Consider the following 27,102-nt stretch of genomic DNA (forward strand, 5'->3'; position numbering starts at 1 on the left):
CAGGAGGAGGCTTCACCGAATACACCTATCCTAGTGCCCACTGACCCCATGCTTCCCATCTCACTGATCTTTCCACCAGGCAGGCAAAGGCCAGTGTTTCACAGCTTTATTGAGGGTTGTGGGCTCTGGAACTAGGTTCTTGTGTTCAGATCTTGGCTCTGCTTCTAATTAGCTGAATGACACTGGGGAAGGTATGGTAGCTCTCTATTCCCGTTTTCTTGTTGGCAAAATGGGGATATTAACTGCTCCTATATCATAGAGATGTCATGATGGTCTAATGAGGTTATGCAGGTGCTTCACAAAAGGCCTGGTGTACAGTAGGGATGTCTTACATGTTAACGTTATCGTCATTAGTATTCATCTTTTTGGCCATGAAAAGTGCATCCTGCCACAGTGCATGACTTCCTGTTAGTTGCTAACCTGTCAGTAATCAAACACAGTTTCACAGATTGTCTCTCCCACTGCTGGGCTACAGCTGGATGCTCCCAGCCTTGATACAGACATCCAGAGCTTATCTACTACCTCACTGATTCCTACAAGAGGGTTACCTTTTATATGAGAGGTTTGCTTCTAAGTTCATTTTGTAAGGCAAAAATGTAGTCAAGTCACTCTAAGAAGGCATCACACTGGTGAGATTGCCAGGACGTCTGAGTCCAAGGCAGCCAATGTCTACATCGATCACTGCTTCTTTGGATGAGCACCAGAAGAAAGGATTGGATTGCATTTCGAGACCAGATTTTGTAAGAAACACTTTAAACTGAAATGTCTGAAGTTGATTTTTGAGGAGCCATAAAAACAAACAACATAGAATAGCACTCCCTGCAGTAAGATGAGAGACATGTGGGAACCAGGACTTACCAGGTAATATAGTTTGGATATTTGTCCCCTCCAAATTTCATGTTGAAATATGATCCCCAATGTCGGAGGTGGGGCCTGGTGGGAAGAGTCATGGGGGCAAATCCCTCATGAATGACTTGGTGCCCTCCCCAAGAGAGCTGTTGTTTAAAAGAGCCTGGTACCTCCCTTCTCCTTGCTCCCTGTCTTGCCATGTGAGGCCTGCTCCCCCTTTGCCTTCTGCCATGATTAGAAGCTTCCTGAGGCCCTCACCAGAAGCAGATGCTGGCATCACACTTCCTGTACAGCCTGCAGAGCCATGAGCCAAAATAAACCTCTTTTCTGTATAAATTACCCAGTCTCACGTGCTTCTTTATAACAATGCAAATGGACTAACACACCAAGGAAAGAGTGGATTCATGCCTCCTGCCTCACACCTACCCTGGAGCTGTGCTGTCCAACACAGTAGCCACTAGCAATGGATGGCTATTTACACTGAAATGAATTAAAATGAAATCAATCCTGTTCTTTATTCACACTAGCCACATTTCAAAGTCTCAACTACCACTGGTGCCTAGTGGCTCACATAGGACATTTCCATCACTGCAGAATGTCTAGTGATACCCAGCAGACAGCACTGCTAAGCACTCACTAGTGGAGGTGAATCTGCCTCTGTTTCACAGGTATGTAACTCCATAAAATTACTACAGTCCTATGGAAAGAGAGGCCCAGAGGGTGTAAACGACAGGAAGCAATAGAGCTGGGACCAGGATCCAGGACCTCAAGCCCCTGGGCCATAACCTCACAGACCTGATGGTCAAGGAAATGCAGAGGGAGAGGAGACAGGGAGTCTGGCGGATCAGTGGCAGGATCTTGTCTGTGAGGAAATGGGAGGCAGATACCCAGGCTAGCTTTCCCAGGGACGCACCATGGGGCGTGGTGGAGAATCCAGCACACGATCAGCCCTGACCTCTTTCTGCTTTGTCAAGTGGAATTGGACAAGGGATTCAAAGCCTGACAGCAAAGGGGCACAAGGATATTGAGTCTCAGATCCACCTCTGCCACAGTGTTATATACTCTGGATCAGTTCTTCATCTTTCCTTCTTCTATTAATCAACCATAACGGCAATTCTCATTAACATCTTCACTGATCTCAAGGCTTTGAGAAGTGTGCAAAAAGTTTAGGCTTTTAATTTCCCTGCAACTCAAAAATAGTATGTTTTCAGCCCTTCGCTGCTTCTAAATAGAGTTGGTGACATCTCCCAAACCTTGAGGGTTGAATATGGAGAAAATTAGAGGTAAAATTGTAGGCTGATGACAAAACAGCATTCTCATCATAGGTCATCTGACGCTCAACAAAAGAGCTGGTCTACTGTGGTACCGACACCAAGACACTTGCTCTCTGTGGGCTCTGCGTCTTCCTGCCTAATGTCACCCTCGCAGTGATGGCGCCAGGTGTTACCGTGGGGTGGAAACTGCACTGAGGAAACAATCGGGAGAACTGAGCCCCAGGGAGAGGGTGGTATAGGAATGAGTGTAGGCTGTGGATTTGGAATGCCCAGGCTTCAACCTCAGCTCTACCACTCAGTGGCTAGTTACTTAAACTCTTTGAGACTCATTTCCCCAACTACTAAACAGGATGGTCAAATGATATCACTCATGTAAAGAAATTAGAGCTCTAAAAACCAATAATAAATATTTCAGTATTATCACTAGTCCCTGCTCCATAACAAGCTGAGTGGCACAGGGCAAATCAGCTTACTATTCTGAGCCTCAGTTCATTCATTTACCTGTGAAATATGGTAACTGGGTGATGTCTGAAGTCTCGCCCAACTCTGAAATTCTAAGGACTATACATTCCAGTGTTAGTCACTTAGGACTGTGTTCTGGGATATGTTCCTCACCTCACTGACAACTGGGAAGCACCACATCCTGCCTGAAGGTGGCACAGCGAAGTGATGGGGCTCCTTTCCTGGAACACATGGCTTGCCCAAAAGGGAGCTTCTAAGCCACTTGGTTTCGTATGAATAAAGGAAATGTGAGTTATTCCTTCAGTCCCAGCCACACAAGCATCTCCACAAATGCTGAAGTCTGCTCAAGAGACAGGAGGCCTTTATTATCAGAGAAAATGAGTCCCTGGCAGGAGACAAATCAGAGCCTCTCCCAGCCCTGAGAGTCTGTCATCTCCCCACCCTCTCCCATACTGACCTAGCAGGACATATGGGCACTTCATGACAGTTAAGTGGAGTCAGAGACATGCTCCACTCTGTGGCGAGAGTTAAGTGGAAACAGATACAGAAGCTTGGGATCACAATTTTTCCTCTGATCGGACAAAGATCTTCTGCTTCATCATGATATTTTATAAGTAATCTAAAAACTTGTTCTTGTTTTCACCACTATATAAGATAAATATGCCTAATAAAAATATCCTTAGTAGAGATTTTAAGAACATTTCTCTCCTCTTAAAGCCAAGATCACATGGCTGCAAAGGGAAGTCCCTCTTCGTGTCCTAGCTGAACCACATACTCACCACTGAACCCTACACAAAGCGTGACACCGCAGAGGGCAAGAGCGAGCCTCCCACTAACATGAAGTGGGAAGAAGAGAAGGATGTCCAAACCAAATCAGTATCAGCAGCTCCCAGGGTTCAACAGCACGGGTATCTGTTTTGCCACCATGGAAAATGACTTTAACTCCAGAAGCAGCAATTGACTACTCAGACACGTGGGGGCAAATAAAACCCCTTCTGGCACCAAATGTGTTCTGTGAGTTAAAGTGCCTACGAAGAGAAACTCAACAAGGTAGAGATCTCAGGAAGCAGCCAGTCAGGAACACCCCTCTCCCAACTCTCCCCTAATCCCTGCACCGCCCCCCCACACGAAAAGACCCCAGCCCAGACAAAGAGGAAGACATATGTATAACAAACTCAGTTATACACTTCCCGGCAGCAGCTCAGCTGTGGTATGTATCAAAGCGGGGACAGAGGCCAACCTCAGCTCGGCCACACGATTAGTCAAGAGGGCTCCAACAGTATTACAAAACGTCTTCCCTTCGGGTGAAGAGACACAAAGAATATGATCTTTTAAACTGCTGAAGCAACATAAGGCCAACAGTCATGTTCACAGAAGGAACTGGATTCTGAAGCCTGTGGTTTTGAACCAGCATCAGAAAGAGCTGACTTATGCACAAGACAAGAGCAAAGCACTGAAAAGAACACACACTTAGGAAGTATGCTCGCCATTTACGGCTCTTGTGCTGGGAGCTCTTGCTATTTTATTATGATCAAAGCTCTTAAAACCTACCATGTTACTTTTAAATGTTTATAAATATGCCTTTAAAATTCACAATAGTCTTGGACAGAATACAAAATTTGACTTAGTGGGGGTATAAATTTAAAAAATATGAAAGCAAAGGAAACAACCTCCATGTCTAACATTAAAGAAGTACCTTAGTTAATATGATTCACCAATACAGTGAAATACCATGAGGTCATGAAAATATTAGTGAAAGATATGAATATTCGTGATATAAAATTAAATAAAATGTGAAAGACAAAGTCATATGTAAACTACAATTGCAACTATTTTTACAATGAACCCATGAGGATTAAGACACAGAAGATACAATGCAAAAAATATATTACTTTGTTAAATTGGTGGAATATTGGAATTTCTTCTTTTATTCCCAAATGTTTTTACACTGACTTTCTTTTAGAGTAATATTTGTGTAGAAACTTAAAATCAAGCGCCAAGCATCTGTACAGAATCACAGAATTTTGGAGTTCAGAGAAATCTTGGAGATCAGACACCCGTCCTATCTTACAGTTGAGGACCCTGAGGCCTTGCGAGGGTTCCTGGAGGCGGGCCAGGGTTACACAGCTAGTGAATGATACTGCTCTTCTTCACTGTAGCTGCAAGACTAAAAAGTGTGAAAGGCCCAGAGGTTCGAAGAAGCTACTCTGCTTGGACCTGGAAGCTTCATCCTCTAAAAATCTGACTGCTTGGAATGTTTTGCAGCTCTGCATTCCAGTCTGAACAGGCTTCTTGAATAATGCGATTTTATGTAATTATATCTTCAGAAATAGGTTTCTGAAATTTTCATAGCGAACTGAAGTAAAATGTGTCACATGGCAAATGCCACAGAGAATCAGTATGAATCACTGAAGGATGGATGGGTTATTGCTCCAAAGAAATCTAAAAAACCATTGATCCTACAACTCCAGACTCCACCAGGTGGGGCCAGCCTCTTCCACACAAGGTCTGGACATAAGGTGACCTGCTAAGTCAGCATTTCCAAAAATATGGGCTGGAAGTAGATACTGTCCAATATGAAATCATAACAAAATGAGCATTATTCTATGAAATACTTGTTTTTCCTCCCCTTTTTCTCCAACAGTTTGAAATTAAGCATCACAAAGTCCGTATCAGCCATAGTCATCTTTGGAGGATGGGGGAGAGTGGGGAGAAAGCTGAATTCCAAGAAGGCAAAAAAAAAAAAAAATGAAACTACACCAAATTCCTCCTGTTCCCCTTGGAGGATGAAGAGGAGGAGGAAAAGTTGTGGAAAAGATAGGAAAACACCAGAAACAGCAAAAAAAGAAGCTGCTGTTAAAATGTATGAGTATAAATGAAAAACATCAATTAAAGATCTAAAATCACACACTAATCAATGGTGCTGAAAGATCTGAAAGAACAGAAAAGCAAGAACAAAATGAACTTGCATGAATACATTTAAGTTGCTGCTACCATGAAAGGCCTCTACAGAGTCCCACAATTACTTCAAAGTCTCCAAAGAAGGTGAGTGCTCTGAGAGATAAAGGGGGCTGCCTTTTTGAACAGGATGACATGCAATGCTAAGTCACAACAGATCACAGAAGGGAAAAACAACTGCACACACTTGAAGACCAAAAGCAGCCGTGTCTTCTGAGCATCGTGCTGTTGAAGGGAGACGAGACTCACAGACAGGGCCAGGAAAAGTGAAGCAAAATCCAAGAGGCATCTAAGGATAACATGAGGTCTGTGAATCAGAGACTACTGTCTCCTGTGGGGTGCTGCAGAAATAAACCTGGCAGGAAGTGTGACATATGCTACAGGGAGGCTGAGTCAGGCTGGAGGGGAAAACTGGGCAGGGAGAGGAGCCAGGCTCCTGTCACTGCCCCAGTTCAATTGGCAGGGAGGAGAAGCTGTTTAGTCAGGAAGGCACATTTTACCTAGAGAGACCTACTTTTTCTGGAAGAAACACTTTGGAGAAAAGCAGATTATTTGAACTAACCACACTCTTTCTTCCAGTGCCCTTTAGATTTAAGAATTGGGCCCTGAGAGTTTACATTATAAATACGGTACACGTGAAAGCTGTCTCCTCAGCACTTAGAGCTACTCCATCCACGATGGAAATATACACCTTAGAATCAAAGCATGGGGAGTTACTGGCACAAGATAGGATTAAAATCTGGAATCCAAACATCCCATCTTAGCAGTACACGTTAAGGCAATCTACTAGAAAAGCAGGATACATCATGTTCCTTCTTTTTCAGTCACTGTGGGAAGAGCAGCTGGCTTTCAACAGCCCTGGGCCCTGGATTAGCAGCTGCGTGGGCTGTTTCTATAGGCTGGTCTAGGAGAGGGCCTGAAAGAATGACTAAGAGCAAATGCTAGACAACATTCCCATCTTTCATCCTTAAAACATTCAACCCGAATTAGAATTTTAAAAATCATATGGATCTATTTTTATTCCAAAGACAGAGGCTCAGACTGAATAATTTAAGAAAATTCTCAGGGAAGTCTCAATGTAAGCAAAGAGGTTCTTGTTCAAAAAAAAAAAAACAAAAACAAAAACAAAAACAAATAGAACCAAAAAGAGGAATCTATGCTTTAAGCATTTCCATTTGGAAAACTATTGCAAATCTCTTAGAAACTTAAGTTCACTATTATAGACCAATTTGCTCCAGGGTTCTCTAGTCTACCAACTCACAAAAGCTACAAAAAAAAAATTTTACTTTTATTTTCTAAATGTCACCAGTTTTCAACCACAGCAAACAGAAGGATATCCTGTCTTTTAACTTACACTCCTTGGAACGGGGCTGAGAGAAGAAGAATAAAACACAAGTGATCAATCAAATGCCTAGGTTAATCACTAGAAATTTTCTGAAACATATTTAGTAAGACTGACATTAAAAAATGTGTAGAATACTATCGTACAGGCTCTAAAGGAAATCTAAGGAGTAACTTGTCACACTGGAAAAACAACAATTCGAAAAAACAAATAAGTACCCTTCATCAAAGTAACTTATACTCATTACAGATACGGGTTAAATGGCTTTCAGACCTTTACCTTATTTAATATGGGATAGCAGTTGTATGTCTTTACTCTGAATGATAACCATCTCCACAGCATTTCATACCCTATCTATAAATAAACCACTGTCCTCATTCCCATGTTCTTTAGAGTACATAATGTAATTAATTCACTTCCCCATCTGGAGGTGCCTCAACTCTGAAAGCGAGGCCATGGGCCAGGTTCTCTGTTCACAAACATAGGCAGTATGTGTCAAAAGACACGTACTGTCTTTTCTCACGCAAGCCCTGGAGACTGGGTGCCCTTTAGGGAAAAACAAGCAAGGCAATTATTGTCTTCTACTCACACGTTAGGCAGACCAGCACTGTGCGCACAAACAGGTCCACCACTAACTCACAGTGCTCGGGTGCTCGGGACACAAAGAAGGGGATGATGATCTCAGCCGGGACGTAGAACTGGAGCGCGTAGGTGAAAAAGATCCCGATGGAGTACAGCAGCTTAACGGACTGGTACAACCTGCCGAGACAGACAGGAGACATTCCAAGCCTGCTCAGCACACTTATACATCATCAGCAAGAGTGCAAAATGGTCCCATTGCGATTTGTTGACACTTATCAAGGCTACAAATCCACGTCCTTCGGACCCAGCAATTTCATGTCTAAACATTTAGCTCGCAGATATCCTCGCGCATGTACACAAAAGCTTATATTCACAATATCTCACTGCAGCACTATTTAAGAAGGAAAGACTGAAAACAATTTAAATGTTAACCAGTGGGAACTGGTTAGACAAATCGTGGTGCCCCCATATAGCTTTTAACAAAGTATAAGGCAGAACTCCAGGTGTGATATGAAACTATCCCCATGATATATCACTCTATCATGTGATATAGTATATCACTATCATGGGGACACTTTTATATCACTTTTTTTAAGTGAAGAAAGCACGAAGCAATACAGTATCTATAGAGTGCTACAATTTGTCTTAAAAAAGAAAAAAGAGGGAAAAAAAACATACCCTCGCCCCACATGACAATCTTACATACATTAAGCATCTCAAAAAAAAAAAAAGAAAGAAAGAAACTGGGAATATGATTGCCTCTGAAATGGGAAATTGTGAAACTGGGAACTAGAGTGGAGGGCGAGGGGTGGAAACTAAATGCTCTCTGTGTACCTTTTGAAAATCTGAATCTTTGCCATGGGTATATGGGTGTATATGCCTTCGAAAATAAAAACAAAAATGCAATTAAAATGTCACAAGCCTATTTATATCTGTCCCATCCGAGTCAAGTGTCCCTAGAATTAGATGAAGACACTGCAGGACCAAGAGGCCGGAGCAGAATTCCATCTTTCCATACCACTATGGCTCTCTTCCTACTACTGCTTCAGGTGTAGCTTCCAAAAAAGACGTTAACTCACCATGGGATATCCCTATTTTATCACTTCAGTGCCTTGACTGCAGAGTAGGAAAAAAGTCTGTGATCAACTTACAGATCTGACGTGGTCATTAAAAGGAAAGGTCTCTGTCCCTAAGCAAAGCTCCACTTCAAACCAGACCTTCATGTGTTAAGCAGCAAGAAACATTTGTTCTCCCTTGTTGGAAATCTATTTAAATGTGCTAATACAGACTGTGTATATGTGCATTGAGTTTCTCTGTGGTTGAACTTAAAATCTAGAAGATGTTCTTATGCTATAAGCAGGAGAACAACCTTGTAAAGACTGAGTTTGGTAAAAGGTCATATTTGCTCCACGAATAGATAATAAAAACTCTTTGAAACAATTTGGTGGCTCTATCATTAAACTCAAAGCAGCCCGAAAGCCTCTGGAGAGCTGTGAAGTCTGGACTCAGGAGAGTGACACCTGCAGGGATAGCCAAATAAATTACACCCAAATAGAGGCAGAAAAGTTACAGCAGCTGGGTTTGGGGTGTTAGGAAAGAAGACAGATGCTCCTCTATGGCTTCAGATCATGTGGGCTGCTTCTGTTGCTCCCGATTCATTTATCTTTCAGGGAAAAGTGACACAGTTACACCAAGCTACTACCTGCCTCTTCCTTCTTGGAAGGGCAGAAATGTTTGGCAATTTAAAAGTAGGCACCAGATGGATATGCCAATTACCCTGAGCTGATAATTACACATTGTATATATGTATCCAAATGTCACACATACTGCATACAGATATATAATTAGTATGCCTCACGAGTTAAAATCAACTGAAAAAGAATTTTAAAAAATAAAAAGCGAATCCAGGTCTATAGCCATACCATTCTGAATGTGCTCAATCTCATCTGATCTTGGAAGCTAAGCAGGGTCAAGCCTGGTTCGTACTTGAATGGGAAAGCCCCTGGAAATATTGAGTGCTGCTGATTTAAAAAATACAATACAATAAAACAAAACAAAACAAAATAAAAAGCACACCCAGGCAGATCAGCCAGCCTAGACTGAAAGGTGATTCTGATCCACAGGGCACTCAACAAGCTTCTCAGTGTCTGCTAACAGCTGCTCTCCACCATGAGATGATTAATCTTCAAAACAGGATGGTTGCTCAGCACATGCCCTGAGATACCATCTACCTTTTCAGGAAGCATTTCAATATGGCTATTTCCCTATAATACACTCATCAATGCAAGAGAGGTACGAAAGGACTCCCAACAATCCCCGGCCCACAGTGAGATGCTCCCACCTGCATATCAAGCCTGTGACTACCAAGGGAGAGGCACAACTGATGCTGGGAACCAAATGCAGGTTTGCCCTCCCATCTCCCTGTCCATTTGGAATGGTTTACAGTGAATGGACTAGATACTCGGTCCTTTTGAGCTTAGGAATTCCAAGGAGAAATGGCTTATCCATCAGCTGATCAGCACCACTGGCTTCAGCAGAAGGCTCTACATGAATAACGTAAACAGAATGCAGTCCAGGGCAGCCAGTGAGGGCTGGCAGTAGCAGAAGACGGTGGGCTAGATTGAAGTGGGCTGGTTTAAGAGATAAGTAAGAGGAAAAATCCACACTCTGATCCATTAGTTTTAAAAAATATCCAGTGCTCCTAGGTTTCCATCCTCCCCTGACGTACCAGCAGTTGGGCAGGTTGAGGGTTATGCTGCCTTGGATATTAGCTCCAAATTGCAGGTACCCCAGACACCCCAGACTGATGTAGAAGATGGTGACGATGACCATGCCCAGGTATAGGATGAGTGGGAACTTCCGAGGATCCTTCATTTTGTTTTCCAGGGGTAGAACCTATGAGAGAGGAGTGAGAGAGGAGAGAAAGTGCAGAAAAAAGCAAAGTTAATGGCCAAGAAAAAAAAATGCTCAGAAAAAAAGTAACTCTTTTATCCCCAGAATTCTCCAGAAGCACATCTCCTCTTTAAAGTTATTTCATCAGACGTTATGCTCTTGGAACTAGAAGGGACTCCGCAGTCCACTGCCTAGCCAGGAAGTCCTAAAAGTAAGGGTGGGCAGGACACGAGCCCAGGACTCCTGGCTCAGGACAGTGCTCTGTTCTCCTGCTGCAGGATCCCTGCAGGCTGGGAATGTCCCTTGCCCTGTGAGTGAGGCCACATGGCAATCAGAAGGCCTTCCCACATCATGCCCACCTGGCATCTAACCTGAGATCACAGCTTCCTGCTAACCTGTCTAAAGAATGCAAAATATAGGTCAGGGAAACTGCCACTCTAGCTCAACAGGGGCAAGCACGAGCAGCGACAAGTTAAACCTCCAAGTGATAGAAGCTGCAGTGCGAAAGACAGCATGACTTCATAGAGGATCTCGAGACATGGGTACTTAACAACGCCCAGTTTCCAGACTCCTATTACAAACCACTGACCTTTGCTGCCTCCTTCGTCATAACAGAGGACATTCTTTAACTGTGGTAAAGGCAAAGGAAAGGCCCCTATGAAAATGAGTTTATTTAGGAATTGGGAAAATGGTGTGACTGTGAGGATCTTCACGGTCTGCCATCAACTGGATCTGGCACGGCTAATATGGAAGAGCAGCACTGGGCAATGTCTAGCCGTGCCACAAACTTTGATCTTGTTATTACACTTATTTTCCTGCAGCGCCTGCGGCCATGAAGCACAATGGGTCTGTGCTGCACACACCAACACCATCCTGCTGCAGGCCTAGTGCTCCCAGGGGCTCCCAGTGTCCCCCACCACCTGCTCCAGCTTCAGTTAATCCACATCCATTAGAAACAGCTTCTAAATGTATCTGTCAGTTTTCTTCATACCAAGAATACAAAGAGCCAGAGGGCAGGGAGCCCATCTCCTCCATGTCCTATCTGGCCTGTGACAGTTGCATGAACACAGAGCACACGATGAATACACAGTGTGCAGCCTGGCACTTTACCCTGATGCAATGAACAAGCTCTAGATCCAAAACCAAGAGTCAATCTAGCAGTGTTCTCTCTCTATTGTAAAAAAGTAGAAATACAGGCCGGGCGCGGTGGCTCAAGCCTGTAATCCCAGCACTTTGGGAGGCCGAGACGGGCGGATCACGAGGTCAGGAGATCGAGACCATCCTGGCTAACACAGTGAAACCCCGTCTCTACTAAAAAATACAAAAAAAACTAGCCGGGCAAGGTGGCGGGCGCCTGTAGTCCCAGCTACTCGGGAGGCTGAGGCGGGAGAATGGCGTAAACCCGAGAGGCGGAGCTTGCAGTGAGCTGAGATCCGGCCACTGCACTCCAGCCTGGGCAACAGAGCGAGACTCCGTCTCAAAAAAAAAAAAAAAAAAAAAGTAGAAATACAAAGAAATCTTGAAAACAAATAATGTTTACAGAATAACTTTATATACAAGTGGTGATGAAACCAAGCAAACAATTTCTGCACTGTGCTGTTAGGGAAAGCTACTAACAATTTAGCACGAGGTCCCTTAGGATGCCCAGGAACCCAAGGCCTCTTGGCATCTTTCCACACTTTCTCGGCCTCTTCTTTCCAGTCCTGAGTTCTTGGGATCTCTTTCTCACTGCTGAAATACGGGCCCGCTCAGGCTTCTGCCCCAGCAGCAAGAAACCATTTGTGTTTCTGAATTAAAGTGAGATCCTCTTCATGGGCAATGAAAAGCCCCAAGAAAGAGCACAGGGCAAGGTATAAAACCTCAAGCAGATCAGTGATTTACATGTGATCACTCCCAAAGCCTCCTCCATGAGGTCAGAGCCTCAACGTATTCCATCAACACCACTTGGGTGATTTCTCACGATTCTGACAAAAAATGTGTACAGCTTCTAGGTTTTCTTAAAAGCAAATAAGGTGTCTGGGAAATCAAAAAAGAGAAAGAAGTGCCATGCCAGGAGGAGGCTCTTCCCATTTGTGGAGCCCTTGGCCAGGAATAACTTTCTTCAGCGAAGAGTTTTGTACCATTATTATGAAAAATACAAATCAAATTCAAATTAGGTAAAATTGAGGGGTAGATTCCTCTTTAGGAAAAGCATTCGGTGAAATCACAGAATGCTGAGCCAAGAGTGAAGCCTGCTTTTTTGCATGCAGAAAATACACCAAACCAATGTTGTAGGGCAGAGAAATTATTCATACATTTATTGATTCAATAATAAAATAATATTAATAAAGTTAAAATCTATTAAACATTTACCATGTGTCAGGGTCTGTGCAAAGCACTTTGCACATATCTCATTTAATCCTAATAACTATGAATCATTAAGTTCACTTTTCAGGAATAAACAATGAAGGCTCAAAGAGGTGAAGCCCTTGCTCAAGGTCACACAGCTACTCTATGGCAGAGCCAGGACTTACCCCCAAGTCAGTCTGACTCTAGACCTTGCCTTCCTGATTGCCATATACTATTGTTTACTGCACACATAGGAGATAAGTGTGTAATGAAGGGGCCTTGAATGTAAACATTTTAAAATTACATATAATTTGTCTTGAAAAGTTGAAGCTGGGAAATCTCAATGGAATCACCGAAACACTATTCACTAACTGACCAGTGAGTCACAGAAGATAATTTCTTTTTTTTGAGACAGAGTCTTGCTCTGTCACCCAGGCTGGAGTACAGTGGTACGATCTTGGCTCACTGCAACCTCCGCCTCCCTGGTTCAAGCGATTCTCCTGCCTCAGCCTCTTGAGTGGCTGTGATTATAGGCGTGTACCACCATGCCCAGCTGATTTTTGTATATTTAGTAGAGACGGGGTTTCACCATGTTGGCCAGGCTGGTTTCGAACTCCCGACCTCAAGTCATCCCCAGGCTCCAGCCTCCCAAAGTGCTGAGATTACAGGTGTGAGCCACTGCGCCTGGCCTCAGAAGATAATTTCTAACAATGTTTCCTCAGCATTCCTTGAAACAGACCTGGAGGACACCAAGGGCACCAGAGAACACTAGCCCAAATCACAGTGCAGGTTCTTACCATTCCAATGCCTTCAAATGCAAAAATCGCTGTGCCAAAGAAGAGAGGGTAGGTCTTCCAGGGAGCCACCAAGGGGAGGTGGCTGGGGTCTGGGATCCTCTGAAAGAGAGAAAGCAAAGCAAAGCAAAAGGCTATACAGAAATTCAAGATTTGAACTGTGAATCAGACGGGTCATACCTTTTAACAAATCCGAGATTCTCTAAAGGAAGGTAGTCTAATATCTGACAGATGTTTAGGGACATTTAACCTTTGTACGTTTTTCTCTTCAGGCTAAGAAAAACCCACTTGTTTGGGGGAAAGACAAGCCCAACATACTATTAAAAACTCAAATGTTGGGGCTTGCATAAAAAGAGTCACATTCTTTCACGAGGTAATCCCATCCCAAGAAAGTGAATTCAAGTAGGAAAAAACCAAAGATGAAAAACACTGAGCAAAGCTGTTTAATAAAGTAACTGAAAACAACATAAATGCTCCCAAACAAGCATATATTGTATATTTTGTAGAGATCCTAAACAAGGGATCAGTTAAGTAATTAACAACATATCAGCTAAACCACAGAATACATACACTATTTATTTATTTGGAGACAGAGTTTCCTTCTGTTGCCCAGGCGGGAGTGCAGTGGCGAGATCTCGGCTCACTGCAACCTCCTCTGCCTCCTGGGTTCAAGCAATTCTTCGTGCCTCAGCCTCCCAAGTGGCTAGGAACTACAAGTGTGCACCACTACACCTGGCTAATTTTTGTATATTTTTGGTAAAGACAGGGTTTCACCATGCTGCCCAAGCTGTTTGTGAACTCTTGATCTCAAGTGATCTGCCTACCTCGACCTCCCAAGGTGCTGGGAGTACAGGCATTGGACACTGCGCCTGGCCAGTATGCACTATTAAAAAGTAAAAATTGAGACAACTAAGTAGACTATGAAAATCTACTTATGAAATATTAGGGAGAAAAAATTTTAATTTTAATTTATATATTCACTCTGATACAACTACATAAACACCACAGATAAAGCTGGAAGGGAAGAGAAAGTGGTAAATTTTCAGATTGGTTCTCTTCCTTTTTCCTCTTCTCTTACCCTTTTTTAAAATTCTTATCAATGAGCTTGAGCACTCTGAAAGTATTACCAAGAAGCACACAATAGGAGTGTTGGAACATGTGGGGAGAAAGAGCAAAAAGAATGTTTTCAAAAATAGGCCAAAAAAAAGGGGGCAACTGTTAACTGAAGGTACAATGTTAAGATTGTATAAGGAAGGAGGCTGTGATGGTTAATACTGAGTGTCAATTTGATTGGATTGAAGGAGGCAAAGTATTGTTCCTTGGTGTGTTTGTGAGGGTGTTGCCAAAAGAGACTAACATTTGACTGGGACTGGGACTAACATTAACAGTGGACTGGGAAAGGCAGACCTACCCTCAATCTGGGTGGACACCATCTAATCAGCTGCCAGCTCAATCAGTGGCCAGATTAAAAAGCAGACAGAAGAACATGAAAAGGCTAGACTGGCTTAGCCTCCCAGCCTACATCTTTCTCCCGTGCTGGATACTTCCTGTCCTTGAACATCAGACTCCGCTTTCTTCAGCTTTGGGACTCGGACTGGCTTCCTTGCTCCTCAGCCTGCAGACGGCCTGTTGTGGAACCTTGTGATCGTGTGAGTTAACATTCCTTAATAAACTCCCCTGTATGTGTACATCTATCCTATTAGTTCTGTCCCTCTAGAGAACCCTGACTAATACAGAGGTATAGTTGCAAAATCCTCCACCGAACAAGTCTCCAGTAACAGACTGTGTGGAAGGGGCAGGGTAAGGAGGGGGGATTCAAACTGCTCTCTTTTTAAAATTTGGCTTTCTAAACCTCATGCATACATTGCTTCAATTAAAATGAAAATTGATGTTAAAACAGCCTTTTACAATGTTTTACAATTGATTTAACTATATGGATAGTTGGATAATACGAGGCATGCTCTTAACAGGCTTCAGAATAATTTCAGGCAAGTAAAAGGAGATCCATTATTAATCTCTGTAACAGCCTTCTCTTTGAAAGATTTCAAAGCAGCGATACTGCTTTTGAAAAAATAAAAAAAAATTAAATAAATACGTTTCCCTGGGCCCCTGCTAAGAAATCTGTTAGGTCTCTTCGTAAGAAGCATTTCAATACGTGGAATGAAGACAGGCTAATAGGTATTTTTCGTCTACAATGGGACTTGAGAGCAAGAGTGCCCTGTAGTTATTCCTGAGTCACAAATGTGACATAAGTTATTGGAAACAGGTGCTATCTGTTGGTTAGTGAATGACTCCCGCTCTTGTTCATACATTAGATCAGATTCAAGTATCAGATCGGGAATTTCACAATCCATGTCTGGGGATATTGTGGGAATGACGCCAGCAGAAGGAGTGTATATTCTACATACTTACTGATTGCTACTGACCCAGCCAACTAAATGAGAAAAGTTTAATTTATAAAGAAACATACATGTTAAAATCAGCTTGTTATCAACATAGCTCCTCAATTCTGTAACACAGTAAGTCTTCACTCGTCATCAATAGGTTCTTGGAAACTGAGACCTTAAGTGAAACGATGTAGTCACTTCCTTCAATGCTGTTTTGTTATAACACTGATGAAAAAAAAACTGATTTTGCTATATATACATTTCATGGATTGCAGTTTCTAAGAACGTATCGATGTTATGTGAGGTCTTACCATATTATCAATTATAATAATAACAGTATTTTGAGAAAATGCTGTTAAATGTACACATGGATTGTGAGATGTATTCTTGCAATTCTGAAACTGTTATAACTATGAAAAAATACATCTCAGAAGCAACAATATGCAGTGATAAAACATTTATTGGGAGCTCCCTCTGTGCAAAGCACTCTGCCTGGAACTCTTCCATTTGAGACTCCACATGCCGAAGACAGAAGGGAACCTGCTCAGGTGGAAGACCTTGGTCTGCTACCTACAATGGCACGTGCATGAGGGGCAAAAGGAACAGTCATATATGTGCTTAGGATTAGGGAAAAAAATCAGAAACATTGAACAGTAGGGGAATCCTCATGGTAAGTGGGGCAAAATGCCAAAACAGAACAGTAGTAACAAGCAGCAGAGGCAGCAGCAACAAAAATGACCTAGAGGGAGCGTATTTAGCTGTATGACACATCCAAATGAAGCAATTACAACACTATGGGCAGCGACTACATCAAAACACAGCCAAACCTCCTCCCCCATGCTGCACTATTTGATTACAGCACAACTTCTGGCTAAGCCCAGAGGAAGACTCGGAATTGCTCTCAAGAAATCAGCAGGGCTGCCCTTATGCAGACATTGCTCTGTGTCCTGGTTATACTATGAATAGACATCACTCTGGATGCATACTACCAGTTGGTTGGGACTGAGACGCTACAAGAACCCAAATTCTCATCCCAGCCCTCTGATCATGGCAACCACCACAGCCCGACTACCTGCAATGATTTAAAACTAAATGCAACAGGTGTGCCTGTCTATGGGGAGTGGCATCACTCAATTCATCTTTAATGTCCACTGGAGTATATCCTAGGTGCTCTTGAGAGCTCTTATTACAATGTGAAATCATGGGTAAATATTTACCCTTCCTTGTTTGGTAATGGAAATGGTCTATCGTGCATTCGCAGGCCCTCCTTCCAGTCTCATAAAAAAGGGGACGCAAAGAACTATTTATTTTATGTTTAAAAAAATAGTTCTGCAGAAGAAGAGTCAATATCTGCCACTCATCTGACTTATCATGATGAAAAAACAGTCAATATTCACAGAGCACAATGTTAATCTAAACTGATAATGTCATTTGCTTAGCACAATAAGTTCTGCTTTTTATGAGCCACTGATTTCCTGGAAACTGTATCAGTGGGTGACTGGGTCACTGTTAAGCAGACTGTATGAAAATGAGATAATATTCACCTGTCAGACTGACCAAAATAATACTAATATAATTATACTATATATAATACTAATATAATATATAATACATACTATATATAAATAATACTAATATAATATAAATAATACTAATACATCCAGTATTAGTTAAGGGTGGAAAAATGGGCATGTAAATACTGTGGAAGGGAGTCTCTATGAAATTAGGAAATAGCTTTTGGAAAAAACAACTTGGTAACATAAAAAAAAAAATCAAAAGTGCATACTTCAGTAATTACACATCTAGACAAATATCTTAAAGAAGTATTTATACAAGTCCACAAAAAGGAATGCACAAGAACATCTCACTGTCTTAATACTGAAATAATACTAAAAATTATCAATTACCTGATAGCCACTGAGTGGGGACTGGTTAAATAAATGGCAGCAAATCTCTACTCTGTGATACAATGTGACAGCTAACAACAAGGTAGAGCCAGGAATACTAACCTGGAAGGCTCGCTAAGGCATTTTTAAGGTGGAAAAAGGCAAGGTAGATGAACATGTAACTTTACAAAATTATGTTTCAAAAACGAAAACAAAATATATTTTAATGTATTTCTCGATATATTACATGGGCTGTAAATCCATTAACAGGATCTAGAATGAGACAGACCAATCACACAGAGCGAGTCCCTGAGAGGAGACTCAGGGTGGGGACGTGGTATTCAAGAGGTATTTGTGTTGTCTGCATTTTAATGAATATGTACTGATGAATTAGTTGGTGAATTGAATTTAAGTATCATTTTTAAGTTATTCTTTTATTTACCTGCTTTTACTTTTTTTCCTTTTCTCAAGCCTTAGAAAATGCATTGTCATTTTCATGAACAGTCATAGTGTTTTAAGGGCACATTTTTCTTAGCCTGATCTCCTGATCTTCTACCCATCTATATACAGATGTTCTCTCTCATGCCACCCCACAGACTTGCCTGCATGGGCTAAGTGAGGGCAGGGAACAGGTGAATTTATAATTTTGACAAATAAAAATTAACTGGAGTTGATAAGGAATTACTTATCTAAATACATGTTAGAAAAATTAATTTTTGGAGGGGCGGAGCAAGATGGCCGAATAGGAACAGCTCCAGTCTCCATCTCCCAGCGCGAGCGACACAGAAGACCGATGATTTCTGCATTTTCAACTGAGGTACTGGGGTCATCTCACTAGGGAGTGCCGGACAATCAGTGCTGGTCAGCTGCTGCAGCCTGACCAGCGAGAGCTGAAGCAGGGCGAGGCATCGCCTCACTTGGAAGCGCAAGGGGGAAGGGAATCCGTTTTCCTAGCCAGGGGAACTGAGACACACAACACCTGGAAAATCGGGTAACTCCCACCCCAATACTGCACTTTAAGCAAACAGGCACACCAGGAGAATATATCCCACGCCTGGCCGGGAGGGTCCCACGCCCACGGAGCCTCCCTCACTGCTAACACAGCAGTCTGCAGCGATCTATCCGCAAGGCAGCAGCGAGGCTGGGGGAGGGGCGCCCGCCATTGCTGAGGCTTAAGTAGGTAAACAAAGCCGCTGGGAAGCTCGAACTGGGTGGAGCTCACAACAGCTCAAGGAAGCCTGCCTGTCTCTGTAGACTCCACCTCTGGGGACAGTGCACAGCTGAAGACCAACAGGGGAAGCAGCGAGGGCCAGTGCAGACGCGAACGACTCTGTCTGACAGCTTTGGGGAGAGCCGTGGATCTCCCAACGCGGAGGCTGAGATCTGAGAACGGACAGACTGCCTGCTTAGGTGGGTCCCTGACCCCTGAGTAGCCTAGCTGGGAGACATCCCCCACTAGGGGCAGTCTGACACCCCACACCTCACAGGGTGGAGTACACCCCTGAGAGGAAACTTCCAAAGGAAGAATCAGACAGGTACACTCGCTGTTCAGCAATATTCTATCTTCTGCAACCTCTGCTGCTGATACCCAGGCAAACAGGGTCTGGAGTGGACCTCAAGCAATCTCCAACAGACCAACAGACAGTCCTTCTGACTGTCAGAAGGAAAACTATCAAACAGGAAGGACACCTATACCAAAACCCCATCAGTACGTCACCATCATCAAAGACCAGAGACAGATAAAACCACAAAGATGGGGAAGAAGAAGGGCAGAAAAGCTGGAAATTCAAAAAATAAGAGCGCATCTCCCCCTGCAAAGGAGCACAGCCCATCGCCAGCAACGGATCAAAGCTGGTCAGAGAATGACTTTGACGAGATGAGAGAAGAAGGCTTCAGTCCATCAAACTTCTCAGAGCTAAAGGAGGAATTACGTACCCAGCACAAAGAAACGAAAAATCTTGAAAAAAGAGTGGAAGAATTGACAGCTAGACTAATTAATGCAGAGAAGATCATAAACGAAATGACAGAGATGAAAACCATGACACGAGAAACACGTGACAAATGCACAAGCTTCAGTAACCGACTCGATCAACTGGAAGAAAGAGTATCAGCGATTGAAGATCAAATGAATGAAATGAAGCAAGAAGAGAAACCAAAAGAAAAAAGAAGAAAAAGAAATGAACAAAGCCTGCAAGAAGTATGGGATTACGTAAAAAGACCAAATCTACGTCTGATTGGGGTGCCTGAAAGTGAGGGGGAAAATGGAACCAAGTTGGAAAACACTCTTCAGGATATCATCCAGGAGAACTTCCCCAACCTAGTAGGGCAGGCCAACATTCAAATTCAGGAAATACAGAGAACGCCACAAAGATACTCCTCCAGAAGAGCAACTCCAAGACACATAATTGCCAGATTCACCAAAGTTGAAATGAAGGAAAAAATCTTAAGGGCAGCCAGAGAGAAAGGTTGGGTTACCCACAAAGGGAAGCCCATCAGACTAACAGCAGATCTCTCGGCAGAAACTCTACAAGCCAGAAGAGAGTGGGGGCCAATATTCAACGTTCTTAAAGAAAAGAATTTTAAACCCAGAATTTCATATCCAGCCAAAGCTAAGTTTCATAAGTGAAGGAGAAATAAAATCCTTTATAGATAAGCAAAGGCTTAGAGATTTTGTCACCACCAGGTCTGCCTTACAAGAGACCCTGAAAGAAGCCCTAAACATGGAAAGGAACAACTGGTACCAGCCATTGCAAAAACATGCCAAAATGTAAAGACCATGGAGGCTAGGAAGAAACTGCATCAACTAACGAGCAAAATCACCAGTTAATATCATAATGGCAGGATCAAGTTCACACATAACAATATTAACCTTAAATGTAAATGGACTAAATGCTCCAATTAAAAGACACAGACTGGCAAACTGGATAAAGAGTCAAGACCCATCAGTCTGCTATATTCAGGAGACCCATCTCACATGCAGAGACATACATAGGCTCAAAATAAAGGGATGGAGGAAGATCTACCAAGCAAATGGAGAACAAAAAAAAGCAGGGGTTGCAATCCTAGTCTCTGATAAAACAGACTTTAAACCATCAAAGATCAAAAGAGACAAGGACATTACATAATGGTAAAGGGATCAATTCAACAGGAAAAGCTAACTATCCTAAATATATATGCACCCAATACAGGAGCACCCAGATTCATAAAGCAAGTCCTTAGAGACTTACAAAGAGACTTAGACTCCCACACAATAATAATGGGAGACTTCAACACTCCACTGTCAACATTAGACAGATCAACGAGACAGAAAGTTAACAAGGATATCCAGGAATTGAACTCATCTCTGCACCAAGCGGACCTAATAGACATCTATAGAACTCTCCACCCCAAATCAACAGAATATACATTCTTCTCAGCACCACATCGCACTTATTCCAAAATTGACCACGTAATTGGAACTAAAGCACTCCTCAGCAAATGTAAAAGAACAGAAATTATAACAAACTGTCTCTCAGACCACAGTGCAATCAAACTAGAACTCAGGACTAAGAAACTCAATCAAAACCGCTCAACTACATGGAAACTGAACAACCTGCTCCTGAATGACTACTGGGTACATAATGAAATGAAAGCGGAAATAAAGATGTTCTTTGAAACCAATGAGAACAAAGATACAACATACCAGAATCTCTGGGACACATTTAAAGCAGTGTGTAGAGGGAAATTTATAGCACTAAATGCCCACAAGAGAAAGCTGGAAAGATCTAAAATTGACACTCTAACATCACAAATAAAAGAACTAGAGAGGCAAGAGCAAACACATTCAAAAGCTAGCAGAAGGCAAGAAATAACTAAGATCAGAGCAGAACTGAAGGAGATAGAGACACAAAAAACCCTCCAAAAAATCAATGAATCCAGGAGTTGGTTTTTTGAAAAGATCAACAAAATTGACAGACCGCTAGCAAGGCTAATAAAGAAGAAAAGAGAGAGGAATCAAATAGACGCAATAAAAAATGATAAAGGGGATATCACCACTGACCCCACAGAAATACAAACCACCATCAGAGAATACTATAAAAGTCTCTACGCAAATCAACTAGAAAATCTAGAAGAAATGGATAATTTCCTGGACACTTACACTCTCCCAAGGCTAAACCAGGAAGAAGTTGAATCCCTGAATAGACCAATAGCAGGCTATGAAATTGAGGCAACAATTAATAGCCCACCCACCAAAAAAAGTCCAGGACCAGATGGATTCACAGCTGAATTCTACCAGAGGTACAAGGAGGAGCTGGTACCATTCCTTCTGAAACTATTCCAATCAATAGAAAAAGAGGGAATCCTCCCTAACTCATTTTATGAGGCCAACATCATCCTGATACCAAAGCCTGGCAGAGACACAACAAAAAAAGAGAATTTTAGACCAATATCCCTGATGAACATCGATGCAAAAATTCTCAATAAAATACTGGCAAACCGGATTCAGCAGCACATCAAAAAGCTTATCCACCATGATCAAGTGGGCTTCATCCCTGGGATGCAAGGCTGGTTCAACATTCGCAAATCAATAAACGTAATCCAGCATATAAACAGAACCAAAGACAAGAACCACATGATTATCTCAATAGATGCAGAAAAGGCTTTTGACAAAATTCAACAGCCCTTCATGCTAAAAACGCTCAATAAATTCGGTATTGATGGAACGTACCTCAAAATAATAAGAGCTATTTATGACAAACCCACAGCTAATATCATACTGAATGGGCAAAAACTGGAAAAATTCCCTTTGAAAACTGGCACAAGACAGGGATGCCCTCTCTCACCACTCCTATTCAACATAGTGTTGGAAGTTTTGGCTAGGGCAATCAGGCAAGAGAAAGAAATCAAGGGTATCCAGTTAGGAAAAGAAGAAGTCAAATTGTCCCTGTTTGCAGATGACATGATTGTATATTTAGAAAACCCCATCGTCTCAGCCCAAAATCTCCTTAAGCTGATAAGCAACTTCAGCAAAGTCTCAGGATACAAAATTAATGTGCAAAAATCACAAGCATTCTTATACACCAGTAACAGACAAGCAGAGAGCCAAATCAGGAATGAACTTCCATTCACAATTGCTTCAAAGAGAATAAAATACCTAGGAATCCAGCTTACAAGGGATGTAAAGGACCTCTTCAAGGAGAACTACAAACCACTGCTCAGTGAAATCAAAGAGGACACAAACAAATGGAAGAACATACCATGCTCATGGATAGGAAGAATCAATATCGTGAAAATGGCCATACTGCCCAAGGTTATTTATAGATTCAATGCCATCCCCATCAAGCTACCAATGAGTTTCTTCACAGAATTGGAAAAAACGGCTTTAAAGTTCATATGGAACCAAAAAAGAGCCCGCATTGCCAAGACAATCCTAAGTCAAAAGGACAAAGCTGGAGGCGTCATGCTACCTGACTTCAAACTATATTACAAGGCTACAGTAACCAAAACAGCATGGTACTGGTACCAAAACAGAGATATAGACCAATGGAACAGAACAGAGTCCTCAGAAATAATACCACACATCTACAGCCATCTGATCTTTGACAAACCTGAGAGAAACAAGAAATGGGGAAAGGATTCCCTATTTAATAAATGGTGCTGGGAAAACTGGCTAGCCATAAGTAGAAAGCTGAAACTGGATCCTTTCCTTACCCCTTATACGAAGATTAATTCAAGATGGATTAGAGACTTAAATGTTAGACCTAATACCATAAAAACCCTAGAAGAAAATCTAGGTAGTACCATTCAGGACATAGGCATGGGCAAGGACTTCACGTCTAAAACACCAAAAGCAACAGCAGCAAAAGCCAAAATTGACAAATGGGATCTAATTAAACTAAAGAGCTTCTGCACAGCAAAAGAAACTACCATCAGAGTGAACAGGCAACCTACAGAATGGGAGAAAATTTTTGCAATCTACTCATCTGACAAAGGGCTAATATCCAGAATCTACAAAGAACTCAAACAAATATACAAGAAAAAAACAAACAACCCCATCAAAAAGTGGGCAAAGGATATGAACAGACATTTCTCAAAAGAAGACATTCATACAGCCAACAGACACATGAAAAAATGCTCATCATCACTCGCCATCAGAGAAATGCAAATCAAAACCACAATGAGATACCATCTCACACCAGTTAGAATGGCAATCATTAAAAAGTCAGGAAACAACAGGTGTTGGAGAGGATGTGGAGAAATAGGAACACTTTTGCACCGTTGGTGGGATTGTAAACTAGTTCAACCATTATGGAAAACAGTATGGCAATTCCTCAAGGATCTAGAACTAGATGTACCATATGACCCAGCCATCCCACTACTGGGTATATACCCAAAGGATTATAAATTATTCTACTACAAAGACACATGCACATGTATGTTTATTGTGGCACTATTCACAATAGCAAAGACTTGGAATCAACCCAAATGTCCATCAGTGACAGACTGGATTAAGAAAATGTGGCACATATACACCATGGAATACTATGCAGCCATAAAAAAGGATGAGTTTGCATCCTTTGTAGGGACATGGATGTAGCTGGAAACCATCATTCTTAGCAAACTATCACAAGAAGAGAAAACCAAACACCGCATGTTCTCACTCATAGGTGGGAACTGAACAATGAGATCACTTGGACTTGGGAAAGGTAACATCACACACTGGGGCCTATCATGGGGAGGGGGGAGGACGGAGGGATTGCACTGGGGAGTTATACATGATATAAATGATGAATTGATGGGTGCTGACGAGTTGATGGGTGCAGCACACCAACATGGCATAAGTATACATATGTAACAAACCTGCACGTTATGCACATGTACCCTAGAACTTAAAGTATAATAAAAAAAAAAAAAGAAAAATTAATTTTTATTTTAATCTTAATATTTTCCTCTGTTTTCCAGTTGTATAGAATGATCATGAATTAACCATCTAATTGAAAAAAGTCTAAACCAGTGCTTCCTGGGGGGCGGGGGGCGATTTTGCTCCCCAGGGAGGTTTGGCAATATCTGGAGACATTTTTGGTTGTCATAACTTGTGGAGGGGTTGCTACTGGTACCCACTGAGTAGAGACCAGAGATGCTGCTAAACATCCTACAGTGCACAGGACAGTCCCACAGCAAAGAATTATCCATCCCAAAATGTCAGCAGGGCCCAAGATAAGAACCTCTAATCTAGATATACCGGTAGCAACATATAACTACTTACATTCTGCTTACACATATATATATATTTTGTTGTTGTTGTTGCTTGTTGTTGTTGAGACAGAGTCTTGCTCTGCTGCCCAGGCTGGAGTGCAGTAGCGGTACGATCTCGGCTCACCTGCAACCTCCACCTCCCACGTTCAAGCAATTCTCCTGCCTCAGCCTCCCTAGCAGCTGAGATTACAGGACCACGCCACCACGCCTAATTTTTGTATTTTTAGCAGTAGAGACAGGTTTTACAATGATGGCCAGGCTGGTCTCAAACTCCTGACTTCAGGTGATCCACCCGCCCCAACCTCCCAAAGTACTGGGATTACAGGCGTGAGCTACCGCACCTAGCCTTTTTAAAATAGTGAATCAAGATGATATGGGAGGGCCTAGGCACGGACCTGAACAATGAACTGGTAGATCATGATCAAGCTGACCAGCATGGTGATGTTGGCCAACAGGGAGAAGACGGACAGGGCTCGGAGGTTCCTGATGAAAACCAGCAGCACCAGGAAGGGCAGGAAGGACAGCATGTAGAGTCGCGAGTCCATGGTGGGGGTCAGAATCACCGTCTCATTGTTGTGGCAGTTATTGGTGGTCCCATTGGCCGCTTCTATCACCTAGAATGAGGGGAAGGAAGAAAACGGAAACACCTCTCAAACAACAGAGGCCAGTGGATCCTCTGCTGCAAGAGGTTCCTGAGGAAAGGCTCACGTGTGTGAACAAGGCCTTTTAGAATCTGTGGCCAGTGAGCCATCTTTAGAGATCTTCATGACTATCATCAGCAACCCAATTGTCTGAGCTAGGTTTGATCAGTATGTACCTAGCACAGGAGGATGGACAAGACGTGGTGGTTTCTCTACGCCCGAGCTCTTTCCCTGGGAATCAAACAGAAGACGTGGCTCTACGTAAAATGTGAAAACTTTAACTCTTTTGTGGACAAAAGCTGGCTTGGAAAAAAATCCTAAACAAAAATTTCAATCATCCCTTTTGCCATCCTCTCTCCTGTTTTTGTTTTTGTTTTTTTTTTTAACCAGGTGCCTACCTGTTTAAAGTTGTCAGCCAGAAACACGAAATAGACACAGCAGAATCCCAGCTGAGTGACAATCAGGAAGAAGTCCACAACACGTCTGGAGATGGGGAAGGAAGGAATACAAAGATTGTTACAATACAAATGCAACACTCCCAGAAGGGGAGGTGTTTTTTCTTTTTGTTTTTTAATGATTTAGGGAGTACAAGTGCTGTTTTGTTAAACAGATATACTGCATAGTGGTAGCGTCTGGGCGTTTAGTGTAACCATCACCCAAATAGTGCACCTTGTACCCAGTGTTTTTTTAACAGTGCTTTTTCCCCAAGCCATCACAGACCCTTCCTGGCAGTGACAGGGATGAGCATGCCCTGGCAGGAGAAGAAACCATGCTAGGTGCCACCGGCTGGGGGCGTTGGGAAGAAGGTGAGGGAGGTGCTATCTGCGTGGTTTCCGACATCCCCTTCCTGGCTTCTCATCTGGAATGCTGCATGAGGTCAGACACATGCACAGACACCATGACCACTGCCCAGCCCCTTCGCCTCCTCTCTACACATCTGCCCAACTATCCCATCTCACACTGTTTCGTTAAAGTTACAGGGGGCCTTTGACATAAAACACCAGAATAGTTTCCTTCACTGTCTCTCTAACTTGGATACAAGAACCAACCAAGTCCTACATTAAGGACACAGAAACTGATGTACCAAAAACAGACTGCTGGTTGAACAATAGCAGCTGGTAACAACCTAAAGGATCATCAAAAGGAGGGTGATTAAATTATAGACTGTTCTTCAATGAAACATTACACAGCAGTTAAAAAGACTATGTTAAATCTCTATGTGCTGATAGAGAAAAACGTCTCAGACATTTAAGGGGAAAGAGCAAGTTTCCAAACAGTACACACAGTATGGTCAATCTGTGCAAAAACTTAAGAGTATGTCTGTATTTCTACTTATACAGCAAATTCCAAAAGGCTACCCATGCAACTGTGACCAAAATTTTCTTTCACTTTTTACTTTATATCCTATCTTGATCAAAACAAAGTTTTTACTATGAGCACACATTAAAATAACACACATTTTAATAAAGAA

At 42.4% G+C, this 27,102-nt stretch overlaps 1 protein-coding gene across 5 annotated transcripts in view; it reads right to left on the reverse strand.

The window, feature by feature from the left end:
- Nucleotides 1-27,102, reverse strand: part of SLC36A1 (solute carrier family 36 member 1) — a 54,587-nt gene that overhangs the window by 5,160 nt on the left and 22,325 nt on the right. For all 5 annotated transcript variants that reach the window (XM_030927295.1, XM_030927297.1, XM_030927296.1 and 2 more), the window contains 5 exons: nt 26,030-26,114; nt 25,386-25,604; nt 13,485-13,583; nt 10,196-10,362; nt 7,475-7,644 (listed from right to left, as the gene is read on the reverse strand). In XM_030927295.1, coding sequence (XP_030783155.1) covers nt 7,475-7,644; nt 10,196-10,362; nt 13,485-13,583; nt 25,386-25,604; nt 26,030-26,114 — 740 coding nt within the window. The remainder of the gene's footprint in view (nt 1-7,474; nt 7,645-10,195; nt 10,363-13,484; nt 13,584-25,385; nt 25,605-26,029; nt 26,115-27,102) is intronic.

Source organism: Rhinopithecus roxellana, chromosome 3 (assembly GCF_007565055.1).
Source record: "Rhinopithecus roxellana isolate Shanxi Qingling chromosome 3, ASM756505v1, whole genome shotgun sequence".
NCBI lineage: Eukaryota > Metazoa > Chordata > Mammalia > Primates > Cercopithecidae > Rhinopithecus > Rhinopithecus roxellana.